Source organism: Passer montanus, unplaced genomic scaffold, assembly GCF_014805655.1.
Source record: "Passer montanus isolate IOZ18808 unplaced genomic scaffold, ASM1480565v1 scaffold85, whole genome shotgun sequence".
Lineage (NCBI taxonomy): Eukaryota > Metazoa > Chordata > Aves > Passeriformes > Passeridae > Passer > Passer montanus.
The window spans coordinates 313,744-336,304 of NW_024373812.1; the positions used below are offsets into that span (position 1 = coordinate 313,744).

The 22,561-nt window shown below is 42.9% G+C and overlaps 1 protein-coding gene across 4 annotated transcripts in view; it reads left to right on the top strand.

Moving 5' to 3' along the window:
- PALM2AKAP2 (PALM2 and AKAP2 fusion) overlaps window positions 1-22,269 on the top strand; it is a 269,103-nt gene extending 246,834 nt beyond the window's left edge. For 3 of the 4 annotated variants that reach the window (XM_039733218.1, XM_039733220.1, XM_039733219.1), the window contains 4 exons: window positions 188-2,582; window positions 9,319-9,497; window positions 12,645-12,683; window positions 18,689-18,788. In XM_039733218.1, coding sequence (XP_039589152.1) covers window positions 188-2,582; window positions 9,319-9,497; window positions 12,645-12,683; window positions 18,689-18,781 — 2,706 coding nt within the window. In that variant the 3' untranslated portion in view covers window positions 18,782-18,788. Of the gene's footprint in view, window positions 1-187; window positions 2,583-9,318; window positions 9,498-12,644; window positions 12,684-18,688 lie in introns of all 4 variants that reach the window. The other variant, XM_039733217.1, reaches the window with a different exon arrangement.
- Window positions 22,270-22,561: the final 292 nt, after the last annotated feature.

A 22,561-nucleotide genomic window follows, 5' to 3' on the forward strand; every position in this document is an offset into this window, starting at 1 on the left:
TCCAGCATATGGTAAGGTAACTTCCTATTTTTTGTATTAATGGCTTGCCTTGCTTTCCCATGCTTTGAGGGAATGCTTTAATCTCAACTTTAAGAAGTGCTAGATTTGTTTTCCAGATGGTGTTTGCTCTGCAAAAAAATTAGGCGTTCGTTTTTTAAGACTGTAATTTCTCTCTCTTTTATTTTAGAAATCTTCCAGAATCCCTGAGGATGACATCAGGTTAAGAAAAAACAGAGACCAAAACAGTGCCAATTTCTTGGAGCCATCTACTGTGCTTGCTACAAAGGAAGAGAAAATGGAAATTGAAGTTCCAGTTTCTGAACATAAAAGCATCACCACAGTGGCTTCACCACATCCCATAGACAATCCGACCCACTTCTTTTCACCTGCTTCCAGCCGAAATGGACTTAGGGATAGGCATGAATCTCTGGACAGTGAAGTTGCTAAAGAGATCAGATACCTAGATGAAGTGCTGGAGGCAAATTGTTGCGATTCTGCTGCAGACAGTACATTTAATGGGACATCCTCCCCTGAACCAAGTGCAGTCTCCATTATGGATGGTTCAGGAGCATCTGCTAATGTCAATAAAGAGTCAGTATCTAGTGAAAGGGAAGAAAATGTAGCAGACAAGCAGGTGTCCTTGGAGGTTGAGCCATGTGAAGCTAATATAACAGATGAGAACCTGAAATCTAATGGCCATTCCTTGGGTGGTCTGAAAGAAGATACTAGAGAGAGTCTGAAGGTGCCAGGAAGTCCCACTTCTTCAAACAGTTCTAGAAGATCCTCTAAGGATGGAGAAACAACTCTTACAACCCTTAAGAAAGAGGCAAAGTTTGAACTGCGAGCCTTCCACGAAGATAAAAAGCCCTCAAAGCTCTTTGAAGATGAGGAAGAGAAGGAAAAATACAGAGTCCGCAAAGTGAGACCATCAGAAGAAATGATGGAACTTGAAAAAGAAAGAAGGGAACTCATTAAGAGCCAGGCTGTCAAGAAAAACCCCAACATTGCTGCCAAATGGTGGAACCCTCCTCAGGAGAAGCCCCTGGAGGATCAACTGGATGAAGAGCATCTGGAGTCTCACAAGAAGTACAAGGAGCGCAAGGAGAGGCAGCAGCAGCAGCAAGGTGCAACACCAACATCCCCCAAACAGGTCAGCTGCTCCTTTGTATCCCCAGAGCCAGTCAATGTCAAGAAAGAAGATATTGTCACAGAGCAAATTGACTTCTCAGCTGCCAGGAAGCAGTTCCAGCTGATGGAGCATTCAGGTCCATCTCAGGGTCAGGCCCCACCAAGGCGGTCAGTAACACCCAAAATGTTCTCTGTCAAACCCTTCTACAAAAGCCTCAATTCTCCTTATGTGGACAGGCCGATGTCGTCTGTGACGAGACCCGTTTCAGTGTGCGGGCAAGCTGGACAGCTTGAGGGTAACAACACCGCGGTTGTCAAAGCACAGAAAGTCTCCTGTAGCTCAGAAGATGACAAAAGCACTCAGGCTACCACAGTTGACACAGCAAGAGACCTACCTTGCAGTGATAGCCCCAGAGCTGGACCAGCTTCAAAACTGTGGGCAGAGGATGGAGAATTCATGAGTGCAAGGGCGGTCTTCACAATGGTGAAGGATGAGGGACAGGGAATTCTAGATCACTTCCCAAAGTCAGGCAGTGCCTCTTCGCCGCCAGAGGAGCTTGACTCTGGTTTGGATGACTTGTCTGTCAGGTCTCAGGACACCACCGTCTTGGAGACCCTTTCCAATGACTTCAGCATGGATAACATAAGTGACAGTGGTGCCTCCAATGAGACCATGAGCGCCCTGCAGGAAAGTTCTCTAGCAGATTTCTCTCTGCCACAGACCCCGCAGGCCGAAACTCCTGCAGAGTGCAGGGCTGAAGGCATCTCCAAGTCTTTCAGTGACCCAGGCTGTGATTCGCCTTCCTCTGCCTTGGCAGACTCCATGCTGATGGACGACCAGCTGGACTACCACGCTGGCCTGCTGGTACAAAATGCCATCCAACAAGCCATAGCTGAGCAGGTGGATAAAGGAAACCCAAAGGAAGAAGAAATCCCAGCAGAGAAAGAGGTCTCAGCCAAAGAGCAGCCAGCCAGCACTGGGCCAGCTCCAGCCTCCAAGGAGCATCAGAACCCAACGTTTGAGCCACCCCAGGTGTCTTCACCAGTTCAAGAAAAAAGGGACACCATACCAAAGACTTCAAAAGAGGAAGACATAGGACTCAGGGAAGGGAAGAGTTTGCAGCAGTCACCCATGTATTCAGCCAGCCAGCCATTCCTTGTGGAAGAAAACAGGCATGAAGTCAGCTATTTCAGCAAATATTCAGAGGCAGCAGAGCTTCGGAGCACCGCCTCCATCCTGGCCACACAGGAGCCCGAGGTGACTGTGGGCCCTTTCAAGTTACGGTCGAGGAAACAGCGGACTTTGTCGATGATCGAAGAAGAGATCAGAGCTGCCCAGGAACGAGAAGAGGAGCTGAAGAGGCAGCGGCAGGGTTTGCAAATGGCACCGAGCCCTGTTACAAAGAGTGCACCACCCATGCCCACCAGAACCGTGTCTTACAAAACTGCACCAGGTAAGAGCCCAAAGTGTCAGAGCAGAAGTGACATGTGACTGAAGGGTCAGGTATGGTTTAGTTTTATGTAATTTTTAAATGAAAATATTGTTTTCCACAGGGTGGGAGGGCAGATGACTTCATCTGCCTGGAAACTGCATGGGACAGCTTAATTTTCTGGCTGTGAGCAGACCTGCGCAAGGTTCTGGATTTTCACAAATACATGCAGAGATGCTGATCATCCTTACTAAACCCCATTCTGTGTTCACCCATGCCACATAGTAGCATGACATGTCCATTGCAGTGCTGCTCAGACCACCCACTGAAATTTAGCATCATCTCAAGGAAGCACAGCAGCAGTTTTTACAGTTGTGTGGCTATTTGAAAGACAAATATCCAAGGTCATCCTTACTAGGTTTCCTGTTCTCTTGCATGTCATTAGGGGAAGTGCAAAATTAGTGGAGATGTGCAGATTTTGGGGTATGAATTAGATATCTTTTTCTGTGTGTTCTGCTTTCTGTTTTGAGGTCTCGGTCTTAACGAGCTTTGTAAAATGATGAATCTTGTAAAATGATATCCAGAGCTATGAGTTGCCATGTATTTTAGCTGGTGTTATTCACTACTGAATTAAGCAAGCAACACAAACAAGTTGTTCAATAGATTCAGTGGAAGTCATCTTGACCAGTCAGTTTCTGGTTTCTTTTACTGACATTCACAGCAGTTACAGCATATCTGTCTCCTCCTTTCCCTTCTCAAGAAATAATGTCAAGCACTGATGCCTCCTAAATCTAATACAGAAAAGAATACATTTAAAAAACCCCAGAAACACACACCAGGCTTATTTATATGTAGTGATTTTTATTAAGCATATACCTGCATATGCTTTGCAAGTGCCTGTAAGATTTATTAACAGTGATCATTGTGAAAAAGTATTCATTCTACCAAAAGTACTTAAATGCTGTCTTTATTTCCACTGGTGTAAATACAAGCCAGTGGTAGTAATTTTCTCTTGAAAGTCATGGTAAGTTTGAATCAGATGTAGATTTAACCCATTACTCAATATGATTGTGAACTTGGAGTTTTATGGAGCACATGAAGAATAAATACTTAGTTTAGTTTCTTCTGCAAAGAGGATGATATTAACATGTATTTTTTGAAAAAAAATATAGCAAATACCAGTCTTTTCTTTGAAGTGCTGTTGTTATAACTCCTCTGGTACAGCATTTTTCATAAAGATCCTCTGCAATCTGAGGTGTTCTGAGAAATGTCTGACAAGACATGAGATACAGGGCACTACGGACGTCAGTTAGGAAGACTTGTTTCATAAAGGTGTGCTCATGACTGTGTTCAAAACCAGCATCATCTGTAGCTGAAAGTGCTCAAAATGGGATAGATAATGATTGTATTTTACTCAGAAGTGGTGTTGGATGGGCTGCTGACACTAATGCTTTTTTTAACAGAGCTTCTGGGAAAACAACGTACTTCTGCTTTCTCTACACACAAGGCATTTATTTTGTGTCTGTAAAAATGTTTGTCATAAATTACATTCTAGAGAAAATTATAAACTTCTGTTTATAATGAATCATTCCAGACAGTTTCCTTTAAATGTCCAACTGCCATATGTTTGAGAAAGAAAATTGGGATCTCTTAGCCAATGACTCAAGCTACTGCAATTTGCAGCCGATGACAAGGCAAAGAAATAATTTCTAGGAAAATATGAATATGTGGCAGTTTTAAGACTATCATTGATCAAAAAAATCCGCAAAGAACATTGGCAAAGTTCTTCTTAGTTCTTCTACTTTTGGTGCTTGCTGAACAGCAGATGTGCTCAGAATAGCTCTCAGCTGCAGGACCCTTAGCATTGGAAGGTGTATAAACCTCAGTTCATCTCTTCCTTGTTGTCGCTTTAGCCAGCTGTATTGCTGTTAACCCCTGCAGGCATCCTTAAACATAGGGTGGAGTAATGTAATCCCTTGCAAGATTGCAGCAACTTCCCTCTTAATAGTTACAAGATCTTTTCAATATTCCTGAAAAAAGGCAAAATATAATTTAGCAGAGGCACAAACATTGCGCTGTTAGAATAGACAGAGCAGAGGTGACATATAGACCAGAAAAGAAAACCTGCTTCTGCCAGGCCCAGTAAGGAATATGCTGTAGAATATGTCTGGTACTGTAGTATGTATCTCTAGTTTCACAATGAAAAATACTATTCACAATAGTATTAGTATTAGTAGTACAATTCTACTAGTGATGATAATAATTATAATCAAGAAAAAGCAGAGGTATTTCTGTCAGCAAATTGCCTTTTCCAAAGAAAGAACTGGCACTAACATCAGGATACCTCAGCAGAAAGGGATTAAGGGGTCAAGTATAAATTTGAAAAATCTGTTTCTAATCCTTACATGTGGAAGTGCTTACTTACTCTTTTGAGAAGGCATAATAATAAACTTAAGTAGCAATGGCCTAACAATCAGGCTGTATTCAGGTGGTGGTCTGGGCAGAGTAGCTTTTCTAGGATTCCTGGTGTTCCCTGACTATTTATTACTGCTGCTCCCCTTCACTGCTTTGAACCAGGTGGATACTGACATAGGTAACACACAGACAAACCACAACACGGGACATCAGTGAACTGCACTGTAATTTAACTGAAATGTGGCAGATTAACACAGTTCATGTAGGTGTATATGTGCATAACTGCTAATTACTTTAGATTGTAAACAGGCTGGCTTTACTTACCCTGACATGCAACTTCATAAAACTGATGGTAAAACTCAGTTTGTCTGCCAATCATTCAGCACAGTCCAAAAGGTCTCTTAATAATAAGCTTCTGTACTGCTAATAATTATCCTTTAAAATTGTTTGTTGTTGCTTGGAAACAGCCTTTTATCCCATCTCAGATCACTGAATTGAGATGAGACACAGAGTAAGTTCAGTGGAATGTGTACACTCTTCTCCAGGGCACTCTTGGAAACATGAAAATGAAGAACCTATGTGAATTTTTCCCAAAAAAGTTGGGTTTCCTGCATGATGAGACTGAAGAAAGCCAAAGAAGTGCCAGAATATTACTGTACGGATAGTCACCATAGATCCAAAATATTTCTGGAGCCCTATTTAAATCTGAACGTTTCCTATATTGTTTTGCTGCAGCTCCTGCTGCACTTGGCATCGTGTAAGCAGCCACACAGCAAGACAGTGGTTTCCTCCAACAATCTGCAGGTGGCACAGCATCCCTCCTGGGCAGAGCATTTGGGACTGTCTGATAGTTTATTTGAGCAGGATGATGAGTGTGTGACATGAGATGAATCCAGCATAAGCATGGTGATGTAATTCCTGTGGTTTTTGTTACTCCTTTTATTAGAAGGAAATTTGACTATGAAGGACTTGTATCTAAGTTCCTATAATGCCTGGCTCTGAGTAATCCCCTTCCTCAAAAGGAGGTGTGAAAATCATTACAGGGGAGGTCTTGGTTCAGTGAAGGCTATTAATTTGGAGCCAAACCCTTTGTCAATACCTGCTGTCTCATGATGAGAGATGGGGAGTACCTAGCAGAGAAGCCAAGCCTGAAATATACTTTGGGAAGCTGCCACATCTGCCTTTTTGGTGCTTGTCACTAAAGTATTGCCAGGTGAGGCATAAGGCACATTGTGCTGATGTGCAGCCACTCCAACACGTGCACAAGCCCACCATACCCATCTTCTGTTGCCCTCAGCTGATGAACTGAATGAGAGAATTTCAGTGGGTGGTGTAAGCCTAGTGGGGAAGTTGCAGCTTAGACATGCAAGCAGTCAGATACCTCTAAATTGTAGGTAACTGTGATGGATGTGTATGTGCTGTTCTTTTCTTTCTTCTACTTTCTTACCCTGAGTGGCAGCTGTGGAGTTTAAGCCTCTATCAGAGAAACCACTTCAGCCTCAAAACCATTTTTTACTTCAATTTTTCTCTAATAAATACCTATGTTTAGGAAGCTTCTCAGGTTCAGCCATAGCCTGAGGATACTTTTTGTGTAGTTGGAAGAGAAGCAGAAACTTTGGGCAAGATATTTCATAGTCATTGCAAAATTTTTAATACCTTGTGTGCACGTACAGAATAAGGATCAGATATAATACATATGTATGAACTCCCTTTTAAAATCAGAATTTTGGGAAAAGGCGAGAGCAGGGAGGATGCTCTTTCCTTACCCCTTTATAGGCATTGTAGAAAAGAAAGTTAATAATTTTCTCCAAGGATTTCTCTGGAGTGCTCATCAGTCATCCCCAGAATACTTCCTGGAGTGCCTTAACAGCATACCAACCCAGTTCATTTGCCTTTTGCTTTCTTACTCCCTCCCTACTGGAGGATGTCTATGAAGTGAGAGAATCTTTGAGACACACTTAATTTACCGTTTGCTTGTTTGTGGTTTTATGTATTTGCATTGCTCACCTGGTGCTCAGGAAGAGCAAAGAAGCCCACGTTTCACCTGGAGTGGTAATGAGGCTCTGTATTACTAGAGGGATCTTTTTTTTGGTGTACTTTGGCAATCCTGAGTCCAGCACAGACTGGTTTCCTAAAACAGTCTGTCCTGCTGAAATGTCTTATTTTGAAAATTTTTCTGTGCTATGCAGATGTCTTAAAAAAATTTCAACAGCATTTCTAAGTAAAAAGTAAACATGTGTTTGTAGATTTGGGATGCTGTAGCCTTTATATAAATACACATATGGATAATATGTATACATATATTGTATATATATAAATATATATGTATTATATATATATGTGTGTGTTTGTGTGTGTGTGTGTGCAATACAAAGCTTGGAGTCAATGATTTCTTGAAGGTCTCTTCCAGTATTAATGCTTTTCTCATCTGTGATAATGGAAATTAATGGGCCTTGCATCCAGGACAAACAGTCCTGCTTGAAGATATCCCCTTTCTTAAATGGAAATGCCCAAAACCTACAATTTGCATTGCTTTCTAGGCGAAGGGGAGTGGAAGGATCTCTTTTCAGCCTTTAGGCTTGTCTGTAGATTTGAGCATCCTGTGGTGTATGCATCCCTGGAGGAGGTACAAGTTGGGCAGACATCTGAGAAGCCTCATTCTTCACCGATTATGTAAATCCATCCAAGGCAATTACTGGTGTAAGGAAGAAGTCCTTAATCAGCAAGATATCTGACCCTTAATCAGACCTTTTTCTTTTCACCACACTTTTTTATCCACTGGGCCTAATTGGCAGGGTGTCAGTAGTTTCAAGTCCCTCCTGCTGAGCAGTCTAAGCTCTCACACATGGGTGCTGCTGGGCAGCTCAGGACCTGCTGTTGTCTCTGCTTTGGCAGCATAACTCCTGTTTATCTGTGGAGCAAGTCCTGATGCAACCCAGAGAACAACCTGTGCTCATAGAAACTCCCCCTTCAGTCTCTGGTAGGATGTAATAAAGAGGATGGATTCCCAGTCTTGTCACTTCCCAGCTTAAACTAAGCTAGAATTAAGCTTAAATTAATGAGAAACTAATCATACTGTTTTTTTCAACACTGTCAGAAATGGAAAACCCTGGAAAGGGGAGTTCTCGTAAAAATACCTCTGCAGTGTTGGCTCACTTCTTTCGAGAATAAATCGTGTTGATTTTTACAGGAGATTTCAAGGCTGCTCTCTAGTGGCTGCAACTGTCATGACGCTTTTTGAAGGACGAGCTAGGGTTTTCATTTGTTTTAGCAACAAGTTTCCTGAAAATCAACATGATCCTTCTGATTATTTAATTTATTTTTAAGGAGTTTGCAGTGGGCATTTTTCTCTTTTCATGGTAATTTTTTTACATTCATTGAAGTGTCTTATTTCAAAGAGTTGATAATGGTCTGATGGAAAAGGCAATGTGATTTTGGTTCAGCATTTCTTTCTCCTGTCACAGCTGAGAACCCCCACATATCATTCCCATGACATCTACAGTCATCCTCATTCTTCCCAGCAGGACAGGGTGAGTGGTTCACCCCAGGTCACTGCTTGGTGATGAGAAAGGCTGGCTGTCCTTCCCAAAGAATTGTCTGCTTGTGAGCCCTCCTGCAGGTTGCAGCACCGGTCACTTGTCCTTTTACCTGTCTTTGGGGTCACTGTGCTCAAAACAGTGACCTTCCATGGCGTGCAATGGATTCAGACAGAGAGCAAAAGGAGTTCTCTTTGGCTTTCCTTCAACCAGGAGGGAGCTCAAAGGCCCTATCTGAACCGAGAGTTTATAGGACAGAGTTCCTACTGATCCTACTCTGCCACAGGAGCATTCTGTGCAACCTGCAGGAAACTGCTGCAGGGAAGAGCAGTGCTGGCAATCAACCCAAAGCCTTTCTTGCTTACAAAGCAGATAAAAAGCACTGGAAAAAGAGCAGGCAGCTGTGTTTTAAAAGACACCTTTTTTGGATGTCTCATGCGTGGTCCCTGTGTTGCATTGGCTGAGCGAGAAAAACATCATCTTGTGGTTTTCCAGAATCTGACAAACATTTCCAAATCACAGAAATCTATCCTGTAGGAGGAAACGGGGGTATTTCAAGCAGGTACTTTTGTAAATGGTGGTTTTGTAAAAAGATTTTGTAGGGTTTTGGTGTAGTGGGTTACAGGAAGAGGGGAGAATTTTTTTTAATGTCCATGACCATCCTGATTTACGAGATTGTTTCATAGACTTCATTCCAAACTGGTTCTTCATTCAAAATCTGCTGAAAATGCTTCTCCAGCTGTCTTCTTTGGTAAACAATTTGTGAGTCTTCAGCTTAGAAAGGGTCATTCTTTTTCATGTCATTGCAGGGAAGATAGAGAAGATCAAGCCTCCTCCATCCCCCACCACAGAAGGCCCTGCCTCACAGCTGGACCCTCCACCCGAGGAGTCTGCAGGAGCCCAGCGACCCAAGAACCTGATGCAGACCCTCATGGAGGATTATGAAACGCACAAGACCAAGAGACGGGAAAGGATGGACGACAGTGCGGTAAGCGCAATTATCCTCCTCCCTTTTTGCTGTGATAGAGACCATGACTTGCAGGAACCAACAGACACTGAAAAAGGTTATTTTACCAGAATCTGATCAGGTCACCTTGCAAGTGGGTAAGGATTTTAACACATTGCAAGGGGCAGGTGTTCAAAATGGAAGGATGCAGGCCAGTGAAGAGGAAGAGTGTGTCACTGCAAATATTAAAGGCAACTCATATTACGTTTAATTTTTGTTAATTATGTTAACTAATAATAAGAGCAGTGTGTAGCTGCCCTGTAATTGGCAGATTTTGTTAATTCACACATCACCAAGATACTGCAATGGGTTATTTCAGTGGCACATCAAAATTTGTGGATCAAGTATGTATTCACACCTGTGTTTGTAGACCACCCCCTGCCCTCCACCTCCAAAGTCCTATCCAAGTGTGCTCAGTCTTCAGTGTAAGTTGATAACTTCCCCAGAAACCACCAGTCATGGAACTAGACTGGGAGAGTCTCAGAAGTTCACTTGGATCCTTGCACAGCCGGCATGTTGTTGCTGGATTTGTTGTCTTCCTTCCACACGAGCAGTAGTAGAGTTTTATCTGAATTAAGATGTTCCTTATTAGAGATGCTAATAAGAAGAGCTGCAGATTTTGTAACTGGAAGTATCAAAATTCAGGCAAATCCTTTTTTCCTAAGAGAGCATTAACTGTTTCTTATTCACAGTCATTATTACTGTGCAATGAGTGCAGAAAATAGTAAGATACAAGTTCAGTGTCAGACTCCTTAAATGGACACAGTGTTTGCTGAAGCAGCCAAAATCCTCCAGACATTTTCCGAAGATGTCTGAACAATGACCCTACTGCCAAGGATGCTCCAAACAAACTGCCTTCTAGTAATGTTCACTAAAGGCAGGTTCCTGTTAGGGGTATAGATGTAAGTCAAGGTTTGTAACACGAATACTGCACTAGTGCAGCAGCTTCTAATCGCTATTTGTGAATATTGCACAATAATAAAAGACAATAAAAATTAGAAGGAATGGACTGGAATGGAGGGGTCCTGTTGCCCTTTTGCTGACTAACTAAAAATGTAGATAGATTTGTTTTCAGTGCACACCAGAAAATTTCTGGTCTCATATTCTACTGAGGCCACTGAAAAACAAGGTTTCATTGTCCATCAGACTTCTACACAGGAGGTACTTCAGCTTGTGCACAGGAGCATGGGTCGTTCTGGCTGTGGCATCTGGGGACCACATCTTAGGAAGGAGGCACTCTCTGGTTTCCTCTCCTTCTCCAAAGCACCCAGTGAAATGGGGTGGTCTCACCTGCTCTGGTGAGTGCTGTTTCCTGGCATCTCCCCAGAGCATCTGTCCCTGAAGGCTTTCAGGGCAACTCTTGTGACCTTTACAGAAGCTGAGGGGAGCATTAAAAAGAGTTGGGTATAAAACACCCACTGTGCAAACCAGCACTGGAGCCCCACACTGAGACCATCAGCCTGGTGGCTGCAAACTTCGGAGCAGCTGCTCTGCCAATGGAGTGGCACTCAGCTTATACTCACCCTCTGCCCCTGTGAAGAGTGAAGGTGGCCTGCTCAGCCCCTGAAGTGGTAGCTTGTGGCAGGAATCTTAGGTCCTGCTCATTTATTTACCTGAGCACAGTTCCTCAAGTGCTTGCAGAGCTGCACACGTGCTCCCTGGAAGGTAGACTGGCCACGGTTGTCTCTCCGACAGTTTGGTGTGATGTCCTGTCCAGCGTGCTTGGTCAGTGGTCTGGGCAGTATCTGACCACAGAGGTGTGCTCTGGGTGCCATCTCAGCTCTGCACTGCTGCTAAAGCTGCCCAGCCACTGACAACCCAAAGATGCACAGCCATAGCATTGGTGCCACTCAGACAGCCTGTCATTTTCTGGCTTTAATTTTCAAGGCTCCAGTGAATTTGCAAAGTCCCAGTGCACACCAGTGTCCCACAGTGCTGAGGTTTGTTGTCATTCTCCTCTTCTGTAAGCCCACTGCATAAAGCCAAAGATGATTTTTTTTTGCTGTTGCCCACCCAAAGTCTTCTTAGAGGTCTGTGTCCTGCAGAGCCCAGGGAGAACTTCCTGACATCAGCAGGAGTGTTCTGTTTCTTTTCCCTGGGTTTTTCCGCTCTCCTTTGGTAAACAACTCTGCCATTGACAAGGGAAAGATAATTTTAATAAGAAGTGCTGCACTTGTACCACTGTCAGTTTGAGTGAATATTTTACAGTCCAGGCTAAGCAACTATTTATTTCAAAAACAAATAGCTTTAATTTGTCAGCAGAGAGCATTTGAACAGTGTTCTCAGGAAAAAAGCGTTTCTGTAACTAAAGAAACAAAATAGCCAATCACTGCACTATTTAAAAAAATACATTAAATACAGCAGGAGAAGGAGCATAACTGACAGCCAGACAGACAGCTGCTCCTTGGAGTGTTATGTCCTGAGAGCTGAATGTGAGCATTGCTCATTGTGAGTGAGAACCAGAGACTCCTCAAGTACTGGAAGCAGTCAGTGCCTGGCACAGCAGCCATGGTCTCCTGAACGGAGAGATTTGTAGGAAGGTTTCATGTCCATGGGAACTCCCTTTCATGCTGAGCACCCCAGTAGTACTGATGTACGGAGATCCACTTTCGCCCTGTGTAAGACACAACAAAAGGAGGGTGGTTTCAGTAGGGCATTTACCCTCTGTAGTTTCTCCTTCAGGCATCACCACCTACTGTTTAATGTCTGGCTTCAGTGACTTTAGCCCTACAACGTGGCCTCTCTGGTCGAGGCTTGTGGGTTATGCCTTTCAGAAAAAGAGGGCAAGTCAAGCGCATCTTGGAAGAGCTGTGCTGCTCAGGAAGGGGGGGCAGTTTCTTCCAGAGCATGTGTTGCAGTACAGGTTCAGCAGATGAGTGAAAGGGAAAAAGCAGCAGCAAGGAAATGGGTCAAGCACTGATGGTAAACAAGAGTGAGACTGGCCAAGCAACGTCATTAAAAAAACACCAAACCGGCTAATCTTTACTTTTTATTTTTTATGACACTAAGTTGCTTGAAGTTTTATACTGTGAATGTGCCAGTTCTTGGAATATCTGTAATTTGTTCTTGTTTCCTAGTTATAACATGCTTGTTCAATGTACTAATGCTGGTCTTTTCCCTTTCTACCAGTACACCTGTAAATTACTGTCTAGCAAGGTTACTTCTGAGGTACTTTTCAAGTGCTTGTTTACTTTTGCTTCTTCTTGCATGGTGATTCCAAGTGCATGTTGCTGCAGTTGTCATTTTCATAGTGTGTGTCAGTGCCATTTCACATAAAAAAATGTGTGTGTGTGTGATATTCCCTTGTATCTCTCATCAGCAGATATTTGTGTGGCTGGTTTTCTAACCCTTGGATTCTAGTTACAATTTTTGCCATGGGAGGGGTTGTAATTAAAGGGATGGGAGCTGTTGCCTGGGACTGGAGCATTCCTGAGGTGAGAAATGAGAACTTCCCCTTAATCCCTTTCACCAATTAGCTGGCAAAGCTAAACCTGGGATCCAAGCATCTTCAGATGCTGCATTAAACTCCCATAGCTTTCCTTTGTCTCTGATTACAATGTATTTAATACTATCAAAATCTCTAGTATTTTATAAAGAAATCTGCGCACCATCCTTTCCTCTGTGATAGTCAGATCTGAGTGCATGGCCTCAGTCTCTTTCATATTGTGAACCTTTCATATTGTGTCCCTGTCTGTTGTGATGTGACGATTGATCACAGTCCCACAACTTAGCATCAGTGTTTGTCTGAGGGTGGAATAAACCCAAATCTGCCAAATAAAGGGTATTTATGGTGACATTCAGTATTTCAGCAAAGTAGTAATTGACACAGTCCTTATACCCACAAAACTGGACTTTGCCAAAGGACTTAATTTTAAGAGCAGGTAGTTGTTTCTGCAATGTTCGTTAATGAGGTGCTCACTAATATGTATATTTCAAATGCCTGTAATTTCCTCTGTGATTGTGGTAATGACTGATACTCATTTGTCCAACATCAGCACTTTTTTATAAACCTGAACCTTCAATTTTTTTCCTATTCCATAATATATTTGACCACATCAGCTACCTCAAGACAAGTACATGAACATTTTCTGACCTGGACAGTAAAGCAAAGCAAGTCTATGCCATTTCCTATTCATTAAATAATTTAGAGTGGGTTTTATCACACTGATACAAGCCAGTGATTGATCTTTGTGTATTTATAGATAGTTAAATCAGTGTAAGAGCAGTGTGCTTTCAGAGTCCTGGTTTTAAATAGAGGTTGTGCCTTTTCTCCTCCATAATATATGCACAATAATCTAAGTCAAGATTTGTGAACAGCAAGTAGTGATCAGTGTTCAATGTTGTTTGAGAGGCAGAAGTTCAGGCGTAGTTTTCACAGGCCAGGGTCTTCTGCTGGGCAGAGTTTTGTGTCCACCTTGTGTTATGGTAATGATACGAAGAGTAAGGAGCTGGAAAAGAGTGTGTATGAATGAGAAAGGGGCTAGAAATAAAAAAGACTGTAGGACACAGCAATTCCTCATGCAGGTGAAAGTATGTTCTCTGGCTATTCCCCAGCATCCACCCTCAGACTGAAGAAACCATGTGATTCTCACTGGAAGTCTTTAGCTGAAGCTAAGCAGGTTGTTTCAGAAGCAACAGTAAGACTCAAGACATATATGCTCCTAGTCTCTGCTAACCCCACTGCTGACCTGTGTCTCCTGTTCACCAGAGCCTTCCAAAATACACTCTGGTGCAGGCAGGTGGCTCAGTTTGTAGCTGTGCCAGCTGTGCTTGCACTGGCTTAGGAGCAGGGGCATCCATGCAGTCATCCTGACAGCTCCACTCTGGAAAGCAGAACACAGCCCCCCAGCAGGGCACTGAGTGCTGAAGTTCAGATACCACAGCAGCTACATCCTGCTCATTAGGGTGATGTATTGCATCTCCCCCAGATTCCTGCAGCCCGTACTAGCACATCCCACTGCTTTTTAGAGACCTAAGGGACCCTTATGTAGGATATTTTTATCCTCAAAACCCTCTGCTTTTGGCCTTACAGCTATACATGCATTCAAATGTACAGCACATTAGCTTGATTTTCCTTAATACCAATCATGCTGTAGCAGGTAACTGCAGGAAGGTCACATTTATACAACATTAAAGGCTACTGCTGAAATTTTTTGTGTTACTAAATAGAAGATCAACATACTAGATTTGATGTCATGGGGCACACAGTTAATGTTTTAATACTGAGAACCAGTAATTTAATACTGCCACTGTCTTGTTTCAAGTAAACAAACTTTAATCTCAGATAGCCAGCTCCTCACTGTGTTTAGTAGCAGTAAACAGCATTAAGTGGGTACAGTAAAGAAAATAGTTCCAGTTTTATTTAAAGCATTTCATTTATCATTCCTGAGCAGGAACACTCACATCTGCAGGAGCAGGCAGCCTCTTCTCTGCATTTGTGCTTCCATCTCTTTAAGCACACTGTGCTCCATGAATGTGATTTCTGCAACAACTTTACCACGTAGTACTCACAGATTTTAGACATGCAGACCTTTGCATTTTCTGTTTTCTTTTCTTCTTTTAGTTCTTCCAGATTCAGATGGGAAGAATCAGTTAAATATTAAACCTCAGAAAGACTGTTTGACTTCCATTAGTAGCAAAACATCAGTTTTCTTACTAATGTTCAACAAAAATTGTCATGTACGCTATAGCAGTCAGTTTTATTATTACTCAAAAAATGCCACTATTTCAGTATTTGTGATAAATATTATCTGGGTAAAGAATATATGTATATTGCTTACTACTGTTGTTAGTAAGACAGCACTTATTAAAGCTGTAAGCTGTGTACTGCTTTTGTAAAATCTGATGATGGGAAACTCAGTAGGATGATAGAAACTCTCCTTCTCTAGGATGGATAGAAAAATTATTCATACAGTACCTAAAAGTGGCAGCTGGTTGAAATTCTCTCCCCCCCCCCCAATCCTCAAAAAATAAATTAAATCTTCATGGAAAGAACCTTCTGCAATTCTTAGCGAGACCTTGAGCTGCAACCACAAGATCCAGAAAGACATTTTCTGCAGAGAGGTGAAGAGCAGCTTTTACAGCCCTACATATCTTTTGTCTTTCCCTCACACTTACTTCTGCTCTCCAAGTTGTTCCTCTTCTACCACAGTTGGTATTCAAATCACCTCTGCCAAATAAGACATTTTACATAACGTTGCTTCTTTCCCTGGTGTGGCTTTTTCATTAGGATATAGTTCACAGGCTGAAGAAGCCTAAGCTTAAGTGAGGCACCTGTTTCATGATCTTCCTGCTGCGTGCAGTTATGGCTCTGGCTGCCTTAGGACATACACCCTGAGCACCGAGCCTGCCCCTGCCTACACCCACTCAGCTGATCCAGGGCATTATCAAGGAGGGTGCTTGTGGAGCATTGAGATAGCATTTTTGACTTGCTGTGGAGGGCCTGGGGGTGCTGCACTCATTACGGATCTAGAGTCAGCCCTGATACTGGCCAAATTTATTTTAAAATTGAGATAGTTGGCTATTTTTAGGCACGCAGTTTCCTGGGTCATGATTTCAACGCTCCATTGAGGTGTCCCAATTCCCCACTCAGTCATTCCAGTTGCATGCTATAATTATGCCACTGTTTCCTCCAGAGGGTCTAAAACTGTCACAGCCTTGTAAAAACAAGGGTTGTTTTAGGTCAAACACTCTTTTCAATAGATTAGAAGAATAATTCTGGAATAACTGTTCAAAAGGATCTTTACTTTATGTTCTGTACCATTTTGTGTTAATACTGAACGAGACTTGCTTTCCTGCAAGGTACAAGTCCACACACACTATGGTACCTCTGATATGAATCTGGATACAGTTTTGCTTGGAAAGCCAGCGGCATTTGTAGAAGCTGACAAACTTTGGGGCAGGTGTGCAGACCGGGGATAAATGGAAGAAACCCTACTGCCATCTTTTAAGGCGAATAGAAACTCACTGATCCAAAGCAGGAATCTTCAAAGTTCATGTGTCCTGACTTTTGCAATCTGTCACCAGAGACCCTCACAATAGTGTGATGTCCAGCAAAGAAGCTGCTGATTTCAGGCTGTTCTAAACTATGTAAAATCCATTTTATTTTCAGCTGGCGTATTTTGCAGGCCGAATTCCACAGACCTTATTTAAAAACACAGTGGCAGTTTTAGTTTGAAATTTGTGCTGAATGATGCACTGATACCCACTCCCAGTTTTGCTCCTCCATTGTTCAGTTGGGGTGTCTTTTCTTGGTTTAGGCATTCTGCAGTGGGAGTAACTTCAGTACACAGCTTACAGGCTGTCTCAGACCAATCTTTTCCTACTGACCCCTTCCCTTCCCTTCCCTTCCCTTCCCACTATACAGGATACATTTGCCCCTCTTCTAGGAAAAACAGAAGCCACTCAGCCCTTCTGGTGGTTGTTCTGTAAAAAGAGGAGGCATGATTTTGGGCAAAATTTCACAACACAGTGCCGCTAGTGGAACTGGACTAACTTTGTAGCCATGGTCATTGAGATGGAGCTTTTGTTAAAGTTTGTCATTGTTGGCCAGATTTTGTCTTTAGTTCTTTGGCTTGTTCAGAGTCATAGTCAAAAGAAACTAAGAGGGCAAAGAAATACTAATGCTGGCAAACTCCATCCTATCTTCAGCTCCTGAATGAAGGTTCAGGGGTTACAAATGGCATAAATGCAGTAGTGCATTCTCATTCCTGCAAAGTTATGGTGGCCTGTAATTTCAGCTGGCAGTTCATAGCTGATTTTCTGATACTGCCTGTACAGCAGCCTAGTACGTATGTACTCTTCCAACCACAGCTTGTCACAAGGGGGAAGAAGAATTTCTTTAGTATTAAATTATTTTTACTTTTGTTCTAGTTAAGGCTTATGTCCTCACTGCATGTGACTTTCTTCACAGAAGAATAACATACCATCATCCTATCTCAAAAGGTCATCTACTCTTCTGCAGTCAGGGAGTGTGCAGAGCAGCTTGCAGGAAGCATTAGGGATGATGGATGGCCTTCATTGCTTAGGTGAAAAGTCATGTATTTGTTGTGGGATTTTTTTTAACTGACATAAAAAGCTTCCACAGTTTGCTTCTTTGGGAGGGATGGTTGAAGCACACTGAGGGCAATTGACATTGCTGGCTCTGTAGTTTCATTATGGAGCTGTTATTCAGTGTTGGTCAGAAAATAACATTGCCATGTGCTTCTGTAAGAAGGCTCCAGGCCCCTTTATATCTCATTCTACCCTGTGGAAAAGACCCACAGCCATGCATTGTTTGCTGAGGAGTACCTCAGACACATCACAATTATGCCTTTTAGTGTTGTCTTGTTTTCTCTTTGATTTTCTCAAAACACGTGTCAAAACTGTATCTTATATTTTTATTTAATTGTTCATGTGTGTGCATATGTACAAATAGATACACAATGTGTGCATATACCTTGTGTGTATGATGTGTGTATATGAAATACATATAAATGTATCGGGCCCATCTTGTACCAGGCTTTGTAGGCCTTCCTCATGTAAATCTGCTTTCCCATGTGCGTGGAGTGATTTTTCACTCCAGGAACACTTGGATCACAGTGTGCTGTAGCTGCAGCCCCACGACCACCAGAAGGGGCCAGGGCAGGGGCTGGGGGCAGGCACTGCCTAGTCCTGCCTGAGAGGGTGATGTGCTGAAATGGGTGGCTGTCCGCTTCCTGGGCCTCATCTGCAGCTCTGGAGCAGCCTCTGGACAAAGCTGCAGGATGGTTGCTGGTTGCTGGTTGCTCCTGATACTGAAGATGTGCAGTTTTAGTTTGAAACTAAACTAAACTTGGCGCTGGGGAGAGGGCCAAGACCTGGACAGGGCAAGTGCAGCTGTGCTGGTAGAGATCAGCTGGGGCTCCCTTGCAGAGAGCTGGATGCTGCCAGACAACTCCTATCACTTCTGTCCTCCTGTGGTATGGCTTTGCTCCTGTGTGCCATCCCCCCACTTCCACACCAGCAAGTGCTTCCATTGCATGTCTTCCTTTTCTGCACAGGGTGTGCCACTGGAACCCTGTGGGGCGGGCTGGCCTGGCTGGCCCCTGCCCACCTGGCTGGTCTCTGCCTGCCTGGGTGCACAGAGTGTGGGACACCCTGAGGGCAGATCCAGCTGAGTGACATCCTGTGCTTTCCTTTTCTCTCCTGACCAGGTCCTCGAGGCAACCAGGGTGAACCGCAGGAAGAGCGCTCTGGCGTTGCGCTGGGAAGCTGGCATTTATGCCAACCGAGAGGAGGACGAGTAACCACACTGCAGTGTGAAGACAGCAGCCAGGCATGCCAGAACCAAAAAAAAAGAGAAAGGAAGAAAGGAAAAAAAAAAAAAGCAAACACAAAAACCCACCATGAAAGCAGCAGCATTTTAGTCCAATATTTATTAAAAACACAACAAACTCGATGCACATAGACACAGAAATGATCCAGCTCCTGGCAATCCTAAAACTACAGGAAAAAACACACCTAGAAAACAGCCCCTTCTTCTTCCCTCCATCTCCCCTCTGAAATAATGCAATGGAGAGGGTGCAGGGGGTGGGAGCCCTTGGGGGTGGGCACAAGAGGTGATTGCGCCCATGGACCAGATAGGCTGCAGGCATGTGTCAGGAAGTCATTCGTGGAGGAGTCTGCAGCCAGGGCTCACACCTGTATTTCTCGCTGACTGAATTGCCAGCCCTGCTTGCCCCCAGGACCAGGGTCCACCCAGCAGCTCCTGTCAGAACCTCCTGCAGTTCCTTCGCCTCCCACAGCTGCTGCGCAAGACCGTCAGCATTAATCCGGCATACTCTTATCCAGCACACAAAGATACTGCCCTCTGTTCTGTTTCTTTGAGGAGACTGAAGGGTTGGGTTTGGGATTGGGTTGGTTGTTTTTGGCAGGGGGGGGGTTCTGCTCCCCTTTCTAGTAATTTATCTGTTTAAAACAAGAAAAACCCAACAAACAGGGAGGCAGTTACTGCAAAAGTACAATCCAGCAAACTCAGTCAAACAATCCTTGTGTTGCAAACACAAGCCATCACAATTTAGGAGTGGAATAGATGGGGATGAGAGCTAAGCCAAATGGATTACCTTAGCTTTAGGATCCTATATGCTTGCAATATCACCTGAACTCCAGGTTCTCAGAGCATATTTACGCAACAAAGTTTCTAAGTAGAAAATCTGTATTTAGCGGATGACAACTATTTTTTGATGGTGGGGTGGGAAAGAATGGCATATGTGTAAAATCTTTGAAGATGGATAATTTGAAGTAGAAAGGTAGTGGGAAAGGGATACAAATAAAGGACATTTAATTTTTAAATGAGGCAATAAATGAACTAAGCCAGACTCTGGCCTAGAAAGAGGTATGAAATAAAGAAGAAAGAGAGTTATGTCTTCAACTATATTTATACAACTTAAAAAGCCTTTGAAGTAGAGTGCTTTGTGGAAGTCTTCACGTTTCCAGGCAACAAAAAAGCTAAAGGGCAAAATGAATTAGAAGGAATGAGCAAGGAAGAGCAGACAAGGGAAGAAAATATTATTTTAGCTGTTCAGCCAGTGTTTTCAGTGCTACAAGCAAACCATAGAGCCTTTAGTTATTGCTTAGGCTTGGGATCAGCAGTGAAGGATTAGTGTGGATGTGTTTGTGTGTGTGTGTGTGTGTGTGTGTGTGTGTGTGTGTGTGTGTGTGTGAATGTGTGGGGGAGTGTGTGGGGGAGTGCATGGGGCTGGCATACCACAAAGTGTATGGCAGTGCGTGTACTGATTATTTTCTCCACAGCTGTTTACCAGCTATAGGGGTGAGTGCTATTTTTTTTTTTTTTTCCGAAAGGGGATATAAAAATAAGGCACTGAGTTAATGCAGTATTTGTGATATTAAAATTTGACCCAACATGGTATTTGCATGAGTCACAATTGCAAAGTATTGACCAGTTTTGTAAGCTGACGATTAGGAAAAGAAATGTGGTATTTATTCTTGTGCTTCGTATTTGTATGTAGTATAGAGGCTGCGGGTTTACTCCTTCTTATCACCAAGCAATACAATAGGAATATTTTACAACTGGGAACCATAATTTCTGGACTAGAAACCAAAAAATTTGGGAGGTGATGGGGAAAAAAGACACCAAACCTTTTTTCTCTAAAAAATATTTTTTCTTTTTTTATAATCAATTATTATTTCAATAACTTCTAAAAAGTCATCAGCCACAATACTGTGTCCTCTCTAAGCCATTCCTTGGTTTCATGACCTTCTGTGCTGTTTTATCCTGAAACAGTGAGATCATTTAAAATGAGTACCAATACTGTGAACATACTTGTGGTGCTTTTTTTAAATAAACACAGAGCTTGCAACCAAATTATTCACCACTACCACCACCCTTCAGTTCCTCCAGCTTGTGATTTCTGTCCATGGACACTTATAATTTTCAGGCTTACTTTCAGGGAACTGTAGTAAATACATTTAGATTGACTCAGTTCTTTCCATTTCTGGAAAGTGCTGGAAAGTCTGTAAGTGCTACTGAACTGAAGAAAACCTGCTGAACCGAGAATTCACTGTGATGAGGGCAGCGAGTTTACCTCAAGGAGAGCCACCATGGGGAGGTTACTTACATGCCTGTGAAGGAGTTATGTATCTAATGAAGTGGACCTGTTTTTCAGGCATGGCAGTCAAGGGTGAATCAAGGGTAATTCCTGTCTCAAGGCAGGTTGTTACCACACAGCTGTAGGAAAAGCACCAGCACCAGTGCAGCACTGGTGAGACCATATGTCACATAGCTGCAGATGTGAGCTCCACACACCTGTGTCAAGAGGATTCCTGGCCTTTGGGGAGAGCTTAAGGGAGAAAATATAGTTTTCTCAGAAGAGGAGATGGCCTCTCTCATGTGGTGGTCTTGCATTAATCAGATTTTTATTACCCCAGTATTTGCTCCTGAAAGCTGGGTCAGCCCTGGACTACCTTCCCAGGAACTTGCATCTTTATTTTCTTTAGTATGTACGTTTGTTTTTCCCTCCAGCTTTCTCACTGGAAGCCAGTGACAATAATCACCTATCATAAGACATCTTTTCATGCTTTGTTCTCTGTGATAGAAACATTTGCTTTCAGCCCCTGCAACAAAAATATTTCAGTCCAGGACAGGCAGAGTTTTCACCCAGCAGTTTTTCTCTTCCAGAAATTATGGACACTTATAGTCAGCAGCACATTTAGTGCTGTGGTAACAAGAGTGAGATGCAGTTTACTTGCCTCTGTTATTTCATTTGCATGCTACCAAGCTTAGGTGTTTATAAGTATACGGCAGTAATACATATCTATCTATATATGATTATATCAAATGCAACAAAAGAGCACTATTGCAGAGTTAACTTTGTCTCCACAAAAGAAATGCTCAGATCCTTTCCCGTGGCAAAGACTGGTTTTAATGAAACTGTGTATTGAAAAATAGTTAAGCATTAGCATTTGTGATGATAATGGGTTTGAGGTTACAGTGCTGGTTTTCTGAACAATTTGTTTTTAAAGCTGCTGATTTGGGCTTCATCTTGCTCTGTACTGACATTTTTGAGGGAAAATAGAGTAGTATTGACATGTTTGGCAATCAAAAGGCAGCATCTTTGTCATGACTTACCAACCAGTTTCAACAATACCTGGCTTTCTGTATGTTAACCACTTAAATGTTATCCTGCTTCTGTTTTATAGTGACTGTGAGGCCTACAATGCAAGTATATAATTATTTTCTCATTAAAATAGAAACCTGTGTTGTGTTTCTATAAAACTGCCTGTTTCTTCATGTTATTACAGGAAGATGTGCCCCTGAAAGCTCCATGTAGCTGGAAGAGAGTGGCCTGTGTCCCACTTCCGTGGCAGTCAGTCCGTCTCTTCCCGTGGTTCTTGACTTGGTGTCTCTCTCTTTGTCTAGAGGTGGGAGAGATCTCTCCCCATTTGATGATGTCAGTTGCAGGAACAAGAGCACCATGAATATTTCTTTTCTACTGTCATGCTTGTGGAGGTTTGCAGAGGCCAAATATGATGAATGTCATGACCTTTCTTTCCTTGCTTCCTTCACC